This window comes from Rhinolophus sinicus, chromosome 2, assembly GCF_057876585.1.
Source record: "Rhinolophus sinicus isolate RSI-liver-muscle chromosome 2, RSI-T2T, whole genome shotgun sequence".
Classification (NCBI taxonomy): Eukaryota; Metazoa; Chordata; class Mammalia; order Chiroptera; family Rhinolophidae; genus Rhinolophus; species Rhinolophus sinicus.
This window is the reverse complement of record NC_142502.1, coordinates 141,240,306-141,253,623: the sequence shown is the minus strand read 5'-3', so window position 1 is coordinate 141,253,623 and position 13,318 is coordinate 141,240,306. Positions and strand designations below refer to the sequence as shown.

Sequence of the window (13,318 nt, the reverse complement as noted above, 5' to 3'; positions counted from 1 at the left end):
TCTTTGGCTTATGTGAAATATTGCATATTTTATAGACAAACAATAGTTTACTGTATTGGAGTAGACTATTCAATTCTATTTTCTTTATTTCTTATAAAGGAAAAATTAATACAAGACATAGCGATGGAAGCTAGCCCTAGGTTTTGAAAAGGCAAGCTTGTACCTCTCTTGAATTAGAATCATAATAGCTAAAACACACTGACTAGAGAGTTAACTTTGTTAAGAAGAAAATGAAACTTCCAAAATATATCCTTCCACCAAAAGTTCTTCCATGGGTTTCCTTGAAGGTCTATTGCTGATTATTATTCTCTGGAGTAAGCACGGCTTTAATGAAGTACTGGAGCCCATTTCATTGTCCATGGCTATGTCCTGTCAAGTAGACATAGGCAGGCCCCCTCTGTGATTTTCATTAGGCTACTGCCATGACCCAGGGACTTAGATGAATGTGCTTTGAAAAGCATAAACTGTTATACAAAACAAGGTGACCTTATTATCATCAATGTCATTTTAATGAGGACTGAAGGTCAATGTGAGAATCATGATGTTGGTAACATTATACCTAGATGAGAAAAACATGCCTGTAGGTTTCTCTACTGAAAGAAAATTGGAGAGACCACTGATAGAGCTCAGAGTACTTGCAAAATTATTCGTTAACTCACTATGTGCTGGAGAGAAAGTAAACAAGGAAATAACTGATTGTTCATATTTCTAAGTATAACACGGGGGACTAAGCCCCGGACAGATCTGTGGGAAAAAGGTAGAATTTGCTTTCATCAAAAACCTCTCCTGTCAGCCCCTTCCCCTCACTCTGTGAATTACCGTACTCCCCTTCTTTGGCCCCCAGTGCAGCCCCTGCTATGCAGCCCCACCCAGATCTATCTGCTCAAGACACTATGCTGACAATTGCATTCCCCTAAGACAATGATCTCAGCTGGCTTTCACCAACAACTCAACAACAGCCATGGTTCTGACAGTAAAATGAGCTCTGAGAGAGGCAGAGAGATAATGCATTGGGTGGACAACAGGACTGAGATCCAACACAAATCTTTATATGTTAAACTGCACATAACAGGGTGAAACTTAAGGGGACAAATGTAAAATGTTGAACTTGGGTTCAAACAGCCAGTTGCACATACAAGCAGGTTTAGGGAAACCTATGGGGGAAAAGACAAAAACAAGGAGAAGCATAGCTATCTTGATAGCCAACAAGAATGCCTCTGACGAAAAAAAACAAAAAACGAAAAATGCCGATGTCATCTTAAGGTTCATCAATAGCCATCCCATGGCCAGGTCAAGATAGCTGATTCCATGCCCTCCTATTCCAAGTTCAGGCCAAGGTTCCAATTCCATCCTTTAAGAATGGCATTGACAAAGGCACGTCCTTAGGAGAAGAGGCAATGGATCTGGAAACCACCACCAAATGTTATAAACTGGTAGCCTACATGCCCTCTCTAGTCTACACATATGTTCTTTCTGATCCACACTGCATTTTTATTTTTTTAAGCAGCGTTAAATTTATTGCTAACTTTTAAAACTCTGATCTCACTTAAAAATTTTGATTTTCATCTTGTCTTGAAAAGTAAGATCTTAACAACACTGGGCCTGTATTTATTGCGATATAATAATTACTGGAGACTGAATAACTTCCTTTTAAAAGAAGTACGGACTCTTTCCCTGCACCGTACTCCTCACAACTCCCTATTGTCATACTCAGGCCAAGCATACGGTTGCCATTTCACATGGTGCTTCTGTCACTGTGTTTATAACCATTGTTCTACCATATGTAGGAAGTCACCTGCTGTGTGGAGAGCCCTTATAGCACCTTTGACATTACCTGCATTAAAATAGTTCTGCTTTCTTTCTAACATAGACTCCTTTAAAAAGTTCCTAATTAAATATTTTTGCAGATTAGCCTCTGTATAATTAGAAGAATTGACTCATTGTTAGATTGGCCTTGCTTAGTCTAGTTCCTCTCTGGGAAATGCATCCTTTTGCACAGTTTTCCTGTGGTCTCATTCAGTTGGCTAAAAACTTAACAGCTCATAGTATACTATGTAAATGAGTATTCCAGGAAGGGACTAATTGGAATCAAGTATGCAACCTGCCAACTGCTCCGCATTTGAAGTTTTAGTACTCCAGCAATGGAAGGAGATTATAATTAGTTCTGCACATTGTCATTTCAGAAGCAGTTGTATTATTCCTACTGTGCTGTTTTCCACAGTTTGTAATAAAACTGGGTGAGGTAACGCAAAAGAAAGGTAGTTTTAGGCTTCGTGTTTACCATTTGGAAATTAGATGCTTAAAATAGACACATTTAAGCAATATAAAATAGTGGTGTCATCACTTTCCTTTTCATTGTTTTTCAAAGCACTCATACCTGGCCCTTAGGTACCTCTTCTGGGTGGATTGTTTAATTCTCTGCTTCATCTTCCTTTTTATTTAAAGATATTTCTATTTGGAGGAGTGACTTTCATAAACTGTTGGTGGGAATCTAAAATTACACAATCACTTTGGAAAACAGTTTTGACAATTTATTAAAAAATTAAGTACCCACCTACCATATGACCTGGCCATTCTACTTTTAGGTATTAACCCAAGAGAAAAGGAAATCTATGTCCTGATAAACACTTGCACACAAATGTCTATAACTGCTTTTTTTGAAAAGCCAAAAACTGTGACCACCTCAAATGTTTATCGGCAGGTAAATGGATAAACAAATTGTGGTTTATCCATACAATGGAACAATACTCAGCAATAAAAAGGAATGGCCTATGAATAAATCTCAAAATAATTATGGATGAGTCTTAAGATAATTATGCTGAGTAAAAGAAGTTAGAAAAACAATTACTGACTATATGATTTCATCTCCATAAAATTATAGAAAATGCAAATAAATCTACAACAGAGAGCCAATCAGGGGTGGTGGGGAGTGGCAGAAGGGAAAGATTACAAAGGGACACATAAAAACTTTTGAAGGTGATGGATGTGATCACTATTTTGATTGTGGTATTGCCCAATGATTGTATACATATGTCAAAAATTATCAAGTTATATACTTTATATGCAAGCTATTTACCTTACTAAAATTGTTACAAATACATAGCTATACAATTTTAAAAGTTCTAGAATAATTCAGATATCAGAAAGTACTTAATATACATCAGTCTCTATATTATATTTTAGATGTTATATTAAGCATCTGATAGGAGAGCAAATTCAAACTCCAAGATGAAATATCACTAACAATAATTTTGCAGAAAAGTCTTGGGTGCCCCAAGCAAATGGAGAAAATACAGATGTTTCATTTCCAGGTACAGTGAATGATAGTCTTTACTGAGGTCATCTCAAAATTATGTGTTCCACATTTCAAAAAAAGAAAAATAGGGAACAGACCAAAGTATTCACTAACCTGAATTTTTTTTTGAAGTTGAGCTAAAATTCACATCCCATAAAATTTACCCTTGTAAAAATTGCAATTCAATGGTTTTTAATATATTGACAAAGTTGTACAAACATAACCATTCTCTAATTCCAGAATATTTTCATCACCCCAAAAAGAAACCCAAAGCAATCACTGCTTATTCCCCCTTTCTCCAGGCCTGATAACCACTAATCTATTTTCTCTCTATGGATTTGCTAATTTGGACTTTTCATATAAATGAAATCATACGATATAGGGCCTTTTGTGTCTGGCTTCTTTCACTTAGCATAATGTTTTCAAGATTCGTCCATCTAATAGCATGTGTCAAAAATTGATTGCTTTTTATGGGTGAATAATATTCCATTGTAAAAATATCATAGTCATTAGTTGATGGACATTTGGGTTTTTTCCACTTTGGAGTTGTTATGAATAATGCTACTGTAAACGTACATCTACAAGTTTTTGTGTAGACCTACATTTTCAGTTCTCTTGGATATATACCTAAGGGTAGAATTTCTGGGACATAAGATAATTCTGTGTTTAACTTTTTGAGGAACTACTAAACTATTTTACAAAGCAGGTACACCATTTGACATCCCCACCAGCAATGTAGGAGGGTTCTAATTTCTTCACCAACATTTTTTATTGTCCATCTCTTTTGTTATAGCCATTCTGGTGACTATGGAGAGATAACTCATGGTGGTTTTGATTTGCATTCCCCTAATGACTAACGATGTTGAGCATCTTTTTGTTCATTGACCTATTAATCCTCAGAAAATAAAAAGGATTAGACCCTGACTGGTACCTGAACAAATGACCACCTTGTCCCTCACCTTTATTCCCTTTCTATACCAAGACATCATTTATTTACTCATTCAATGAGCTTACACTGATACTGACTCAGCCCTGGGTTAGATTCCGTCAAAAATTCTAAAGAAATAGAAATGATAGCCTCTACCATCAAGAAGCTTAAATTATAATCGAGAGTAAAAGTGACAAAAGAATCATAATGAATGTAAGCCTTAAAGATACCTTTAAAATATGTATCTTAAAAGATTAGATCAAAGATGATTTTCAAGTAGAAATTCCTTCCTAACACCCTACAATCCCTAGGAACTTCTCGTAAGAGCTGTAACCCAACATGCAAGCTGCGTAAAAAACACTTAGCTGTACATATTTTGAAGGGTAGAGTCAGGGCTTTGTGGATAAATGGAGTTAAATCAGTATGTCCTGGTTCTGGAGTGTCCTGGTTCTCACTTGCCGGCGCACTCATTTCACAGGGTTTTGTTACATAACTTCTATGTGTGAAGAGCTGACGTTCAGTTGGGCTGCTGAGTCAGACGTTTGGGCTCTTCTGGAAACCACATGTGCGCACTAACACGGAAACTGCACCAGGCAGGGTGGGAGCTCGCCTCTCTTTTGCTGTGCCTCCCACAGCATCCCTTCCTCCATCTTTCTCTCAGGCCTACGGGGTAAAATCGTTTGGTTTCCACTATTGCCACGTCATGAATTCCTGCTGTCTTTCTTCCTAAACACCCTGAGGTTGGGCCAAGCAGACATGTGGGCAGCCTTTTTTATAGAGGGCTCAGCAGCTGAACTGATAATGCTAGAACATGTTAGAGACCTCAGCATGCAGCATGCATTTCCAGAGAGTTCTCTTCCTCTGTTTATCTTTGAGGAAACAAGAGAAGGAGGCACAGAAATGAGGCAGAAAACATTTTGAATCAGCAAAAGTATCCAATGGCAGATTTCTGGAGGTCTAGCTTTCAAACTGAAAACAGAAATAGGTTTCTACAGGCTTAGTTTGAGTAACTAAGATACAATAACATTCTTCCACAATGTTGTTGAACCAATGGCATGAATAGGCACATGCCAGGCAGACATCTAAAGAAAACTATCAAGTCCATCCTTCTGAATTTAGCAATTGTGTATATGTATCAACATGCATATGTAAATCCTTAATATTCATTCATAGGACTTATGGTCCTGAAAAGCCATGTGCTCATGACTTTAATACAGTTTAAAACTAAGGCAGTAAACACTTGGATACAAGTCCCCGTTTTACTGCTTAGTGATTTATATGACCTTGTGTAAGTCATGTAAAATGTCATGACTTTTTATAGACCTTATTGTTAAGGTCTATTACACTTGTAAGAAACATTCTGTTCTAATTTGTACCCTTCGTGGCACATGCAGTACCACTGGGTTCTTTGACTTTGGTTTTGGTTTCTTGCTTCCCATCTAGGCCAGCTCCAATTTTCTGCAAAATGGGTAAACCTGCCTAACATAAAAATAAAGTAAGCTTTTAAAAAATCACAGTGTCAATCTCTGAATTAGTCATATGTCACCAGACGGTGAGGATCCATTTTAGCTTAATGGTAAAGAGTGCAGTGACTGAGTTATAAAGGCATCGCGTTTGGTGCCTGACAGACCCGGATTCTAATTCTGATTCGGACAGCTACAAGCCATGTGATCTTGGACAGATTACTTACAGTCACAAAGCTCAGTTTTCTCATTTGTACCTCCCTGGGCTGTGGGGAGGTTTAATGACAAACATACACATTGCTGAGCCAGGGCCTGGCATACAATGAGGGAGCAATTAACATCAGTTATTCTCTTGGCAATCTCTAAATTCGTTTCCTGGGAATTAAGGTGACATACACTCATGACATATATTAAAGTTTGGAAGAGTCCCTTATGCTAGTCCTCTAATTCCATTGTTCCTCCAACAAAAATCTCCACTTGGATAGCAATTTACAGTTTAAGATCCACTTTCACACATATTGCATTTTTTCCACTGACTTTTAGTCAATTTCTTTTTTTTTTTATATGCCACACAGCATTATCCTAAGCCCAAATTTTTATACACAAAAGGATGACAAAAATAAAAGAAAGTAGAGTGTTGGTTATTAGTTACTAGCAAACTTAAGCACAATTTCCTAAACATTAAACTAATCAATTAACAAGGGCTGATTATTTTCCCTAGTATACTATTGTAAAGGATCATTATTTTTATTTTATAAGGATTTTATTAACATGTATTAATTCAATATGCATTAGTCCAACATGACATTAATATGCAGGGCTAGATATATTCCTGTGAGATATAGTCTCTGTTCTATTCGGAGAGAAGTGAATAGTAACTACAATAAAGGGCCAATGGCAGTTCACACAGGTAATGCTTGACAAGTGGCCACCAATAAGAAAGACTTTGATTCGTTGTGAAGTACAATTATTCCTACATAACACTAGGTATTCTACTGTGTGCCCAGCAGAGACCGCAGGGCCACAGCCAGGGTCAAACAATTCCCGACCTAAAGGAACATTTTTCTAGTTGTGGAAGAAAAGACTAAAGAACAACACTGGACAGTACATAATCATACACTACATTGTTCAAGACAGACGGTGGATGCCATAAGGCAGTGGTTTTCAAAAAGTGTTAGGCACCTTGAGCTCTAAAGAAATCCTTTCAGTGGTGTCCAGTATGTAAAAGAGACATGCAAGAGGAGTTAAGTTGACTATAAAGAAGTGAAGAGCCCCTCCCCTGTGGCTCTGGGCTGCAGAGATCACAGTTTTTTGAAACTGTCAGGACTTGAGACCTGGGTAGGATTTGAATGACAGAGAGAGGGGAGGGCGGCATTCCAGGTAGGAAGAACAGCTAGAGCAAAGGCAAGGTGGGAATTCAAAGTAGTCGCATTGCCTTCCTCGTGGACACCTACCGAGTAGGAGGTGGTAAGTAGCAAAAGGCACCCACATGGTTGCTTTTGGTTTCCAACCTGAACTAATTTTCAAATATGTTAAGCCTGGTGAAATAGTTACAAAAGGCCCTACATCAGGGCAAATGGGAAACCTAAGGTTAATGGCCTGCAGTCAAATAATGAATCTTGTCGTTTATTCATTTCAGAATCATTCCAAGTAGTCGTGAGAGGGAACGGCTTCCGACACGCCCGCAATGTGGACAGGGTCCTCTGCAGCTTCAAGATCAATGAGTCAGTCACGCTCAGTAAGTCCTTGCACTGTCTGTGGGTTTCTTCAGCCAGCTCAGGGAAGGCAGTGCCAGCCCCATCTTCCAGCGAGGTCATACACAGGAAACTGTACCGAGAAGGGTCTTCCCTGCTGGAAAGGCCTCCAGCAAGGGCATAGCTAGCCCCTCGCACACCCTGGTGCCCATTAGGAAAGGTACTTGTTTCCTAGTCCACCAACATATATACTAAGTTACTCCCTCTCGGGTGGCTGTGCCAGTTCTGGTTGGTGAGGACTTATGAAGCTTGACGATCCTTAACTAAGTATTAGGGAACTCTCAAGCACACGAGTGAAAAATAGACGGTCTAAACGTATTAATGTTGAATAAACCAAAAGCCAAACTGTTAGGCTTGCATGTGTAGATTCTGGAATTTTTTTCAATCTGGATGATTCTTGCTTGGAGTCGCCAAGAAACTCTCATCGTGGTGAATACCTGACATGAAATACAGGATTGTGAAAGTAAAACTAAGTGCATTTCATGCGAAAAATGAATTATCATAACATTAGCACTTTCGCAAGACATTTGTAGCAGGCAAGTTCTTAATTTAAAGACATGTGTGATTTGTGTAGCTGTCCAGGAGACATAGGGAAGTCTGACTATTGAAGGATAGATGGCCAGGATCCCTGGTTAGTATTTACCGCCGCATCCATCACACACATAATTATTCAGTGTCTGCAGTGATAAACAATAATAATATACTGCCTTTTCTACAGTGTTGTGTCCTTTTAAATGCTTCATATCTTTTTGCCACAGTGGCCCTGGGGAATAGAAAGAGAAAGGAGGACCGGAAAGACACTCACATTTATTTACCAGTCACGTCCACTAGTTTTATCCCCCTGCTAGCCTTATGGAGTAGATACTATCCTGTTTTTAAAAAGGAAGACTTGAAGGGTATGCCTTTTTTTCCTCCTTACCATCTTAAAACCCACTTGAATATATAAACAGAGATATGCAAGGGCTTCCTTACAAACATCTGGAATTCCTGGCCTTGGAATAATTCCAAACATTTGAAACATTCAGTTAGTTTTCTAAATACTTGGAAATACTCTCACATCTCCAAAAAGTATTTGCTATTTGAAAACGTTTTGACATATCCCTGAGTAATCACAATGTGAAAGTTGGATGTGCTCCCTCTCCAGAGCTCTTCCATTTTTTTTCCCCTTTCAATTGTGATGTCCCTCAAGTCTGCCTTCCCTGTCCTTAACCAAACCCTTGAGGGTTAAATTCAGACATCAACACCTCCCAAAGAAGACTTCCCAGGCAAGTGAGGCTTCAGACCAACCCCTCTCTGAAAATGAATGGAAATGGGGTGTAGTGTTGCCATTGCTTAAAAAGTTACCCAGAGATGCTGCCTTAGGGTAACACAAAATGCAAGTTCACTATAGATTTGTAGAATCTATTTGTAGAACATTTGGAAAGCCTATTTTCCAGTTTCTCCATGAAAGTTTATATCTTGGGAAACCAGCTCATCCTTTCTCCCCCTTCTCTTCCTTTCCTACTATATAGTTGCAAACACCTGCTCACCTCTCCACCTCATTCATATTCAAAAAGAAATAGAGGCTGTTGGGATAGGGATTTGGCAAAAACCACAAACCTGATGGTGTTTCCAGCACACTGTTGACAGTTTGGAGAAGGGGAAGGCAGTGACTCAACCATGTTATATACTGTAAGCAATACGCTGAAACCCAAACATATGGTTATTAAAAATAACCATAAGGGGGAAATATTGGAATTTGAAAAAAAAAAAAAAAAACTGTTCTTTATTTATTAATTTACCTGTTCATTTCCACTAAGTAATTAATATGAACAAGGAACTATGGAAGACAAAAAAGATAAATTTTTAAATGCAAGATAATCACATCTACATTTTTCTATCATCCTTATGAATATAACAGTAGTGAGTTGTCCCTATAACATAAAATAAATTTATATTCCTTTACTTTTCCCATTCTCCTTTCCCATCTCTACATCCCAAGTTTTAAAATGTTATGAATTTTCATTTTTAGAGTATATATTTCCTCCTTCAAGATTTTTTCCTTAATGCTGCATTAAGTTTTGTAACACAAAGAAAATATAAGTGCCATTATTAATCAGTAAAAGACTAATTAAAGGCCCAATAATGAAGCTAAGACTGCTGTTTCTCTCCAGCCTGTCCAAACATGATACAGGCCTTGGAGTCTTCAACAAATAATACAATAGCAGGTTGTATGAAACAAAACTGTTAGCTATAAAAGAACAAACTGAAAATTTATATTTATGGTGAGAGATTTTAAGTTGACTTTCTGAGTCTTTGAATGGATAGTAAAAATAGATATATACCTTTTTAAATGGTTATGAACATCCTTAAATATGTGTTATACTATGACACGGAAAAAATGCCAACATATCAATGCCAAAAGGTAAAAGTTATTTAAATGTATTTTTAGATGATAAATATAACCAGACAATAAAAAGCACAGGTTTGATACCTACTTCTCCCCCACTTTCCTTGTCTTTGCTTAAAAATAAAATCCACGAATGAACCACTTAGAAATCTATAACAATTTCTGGACCTGTGGTCAATATGAATAGATCCAGAAATTCAGGGTAAAATATGATTTTAAAAATTGTAGCAGGTGGCCTTGTTCAAAGGAATGAGGGGGAGACCCCAGGTATGGGAAACAAAAAGGGAACGCAAAATCTAAGCAGAAAGCTGCGCTGTGTGGGCTCCAGGCCTGGGGTCTGCAGGTCACGATCCTCGTGCTGATCCAAATACAGGACACCGGCCTGTGCATGGCAATGAGAAAGAGCAGAGTCCCCTGCAGAAATTAAGCTCCAAAGGGCTGCACCACACATTAAACTGGTACTGGAAAAGCTTCTCAGTGACTCAAGGCAGAGGTATAAAGGTAAGATGTTATACTCCCCAAAATGTGTCTATGACCGTCCTATCCCTGTGACCTTAGCAGAGGCAGTGAATGTCCAGGCCAACCTATAGCACTCCTGCAGTCAGCAGCCCCCCCTGAAGGTGGGCTCACAACACCAAATGGCAAACCATATGAAGATGAAAGAAAGAAACAGAGAACAAGCAAGAAGGAAGGACTAGAGAACAATCCAAAGAGAATCTATAACAAGCACATTTAAAGTGTGTAAAGAGATCAAATATATCAAAGTGGAAGAGCATTCAACAAAGGCAGATTTGCAGGGGAACCCAGTTTAAATTCTAGAATTGAAAAAGTTTATTCCCTGGAATACAACTTAATGGATGGACTAAACAGTGTGATTAGACACAGGTGAAGATGAAATGCATGAACTAGAAGAGAGATAAAAGAAAATCCCACCCCCTCAACCAAAGCACCAGACGCAGATATTTTTCACCCTAGTTTTATCAGACTCTAAAGGAAAGGTTAGAGGCTAGTATCTGATACAGGTCTAGGTATTTTCACCATGAGTATCTTTGTCATAAACATCTTTGCGATAAGAATTATCACTGCAAACATCTTCGCCGCACAACTCATTGGCAGTAAGGCAATTTTGCTGTAAAAGATAAAACAACTGGTTGACAGTTTGGTGTACATTTGGCAGACTTCCTATATTTAAGCTAGCTGCCAGTCGATTTCATTACTACATTGATGAAGTTCTCGCAGTTACTGCCATTTTTATGTTATGTGTAGATCTTAGCCCTCATAATGGTCTATACAGTGACGGGTAGATGTGGTGATCTTAAAACAGTGCATGATAACAACTACTATGAAGCCAGATTGCACAGCTACATGTAAAGCCAGATTGCATACTATACTAGAAAATGAGCGTGTAGTTTGCAAATCCTTCAGTGAATACGGTCATCCCTCCCACCCATCAAAACCAAAAGGTTACCAAGCTATGGCAAATATAGAAGAGGTGGCCAGTAATTCACAGTCTTCAAGAGCATTAATTATCTATTCTCTAGTTGGAAACTCATACCTCTCTTAATGAAGGAAAAAAATTGCAGCAAAAAAAGAAAAAAATGCTATGCTAAATGAGGAGACAAAACAAGCAAAAAAAATGTATAATACTATGAACAAAAGACTTCAAGGATGATGTATTGTCACTTTTCACAATAAAATCTTTTTAAATTTTGTTATTAATTTTTCCACATTTCATTATGTCCTTTTTAATGTCCCTTCGTTTACTTTTAATTATTTTATATTTTATGGCAAAATTGACTTTCAGTCAATTAGTGGTACGGTAAAAGTGTTTGCGGTGAAAATGCTTGCAGCAAAGAGGTCTACAGCAAACATGCTTATGGCGAAAATACCAGACATGAGCACAGGCACTGGAACCCAACCACCCAGGGAAAGACCCTGCTTAAAACAAAAAAACAAAACAAAAAAAATTTGGTTGCCTTTTATTTCCTTGTCTTGCTTAATTGCTCTAGTTAGGACTGCCAGTGCTGTATTAAATAAGCTGTGTGACCATGGCATGTGATTGAACATCTCCATGCCTCAATTTCTCTATGTGTAAAATGAGTATGGCAATAATAATAGCACCTTTATGTGGATTGTGATGAGGTTTAAATGTGGGAAGTAGGGCTTAGACCAGGACCTGAGACACAGTAAGCAGTGGATCAATGTTGGCTGCTGGTATTAATTTATTATAATCATTATCACTATTATTAAATGGAGCAGCAATTGAGTTGCTGTTACAAAGACATCAATTGTCTTCAAATTAATATTTAGTTTTAATATAATCCCAGTGAAAATTCCAATGGGACTTTTTAACTTAACAAAATAATTCTAAAGTTTATATGGAAGAATAAACATTTAAGAATAGCCAAGAAAAATGTGGAAACTTGCCCTAGCCTCGCCAATTTTAAGATGTATAAAAAGCCCTAGCCAATTTTAAGATGTAAAAAAAGTAATTGAAACAATGCATGACTGGTACCACAAAAGGCAAACTGAGCATTGAAACAGGAAAAACAAAGTCCATAAACAGAGCCCAACACTTATGTTAGTTTAGTATAAAATAAAGTGACCTTTGTAATCATCAGGGAAAGAGTGGATTATTCAAAAAATGGTGAGACAACTGGCTAACCACTTGGAAAAGCAATTAAGTTCATTTTTATCTCACACCTTACATCTAAACAAATTCCAGATGAAAAATTTAAATGTGAGTATAAATCTATAAAAGTTCTAGAAGGAAACAAAAATAAGTATTTACATGATTTTCTAGTGCAGAAAGACTTTTTAAGCATAACACGGAAGGGAGATACCATAAAGGAAACATTTGATAGTTTGAGTACATATTTTTTAATACATTGTTACCCTCCTCCCAAAATCTAAAGGAAAGCAGAAAATTGGCAAAATTATTTTTAAGACCTATAACAAAGGGCCAATAACCTTAATACATAGGCAGCTCTTAAAATCAGAAAAAAAAAAAAGAAAAGAAAGGAAAGAAAGAAAAAGAAAAGAAAAGAAAAGAAAGAAAGAGTGACCTCATCAATGGGGAAAAGATATGAAAAGGAAATTTACAAGAAAAATAATGGTCAAAAATGCTCACTGTAACCAAGGAAAGGCAAATGGAAATAACTTATGAAACTAACAAAGATGAACAAAACTACAATGCCCAGTATCAGCAAAGATATAGAGGAACAAGTATTTTCACTCATCCTTGGTGAGAGAAACATAAAATCTTTTGGAAGGCAATTCTCAAAATGAATCATCTGCTTTTATACATTTTTGACCCAGAATTTCATCTGTTCATCAAAAGGAAATGACTGGAAATGTTTACAAAGACTTGACTACAAGATGTTAATCGAATTGCTCGTGATAGCAAAAGGCAAAGCGAGAGAAAACAAACCAAAACACCTAAAGGGTAACAACATAAATGTTTAACAATAGATCATTTGTTATATATCC

At 37.3% G+C, this 13,318-nt stretch overlaps 1 protein-coding gene across 2 annotated transcripts in view; it reads left to right on the top strand.

The window, feature by feature from the left end:
* Positions 1-13,318, top strand: part of ANTXR1 (ANTXR cell adhesion molecule 1) — a 213,916-nt gene that overhangs the window by 75,075 nt on the left and 125,523 nt on the right. For both annotated transcript variants that reach the window (XM_019718386.3, XM_074332096.2), the window contains exon 10: positions 7,326-7,424. In XM_019718386.3, the coding sequence (XP_019573945.2) occupies positions 7,326-7,424 (99 nt within the window). The remainder of the gene's footprint in view (positions 1-7,325; positions 7,425-13,318) is intronic.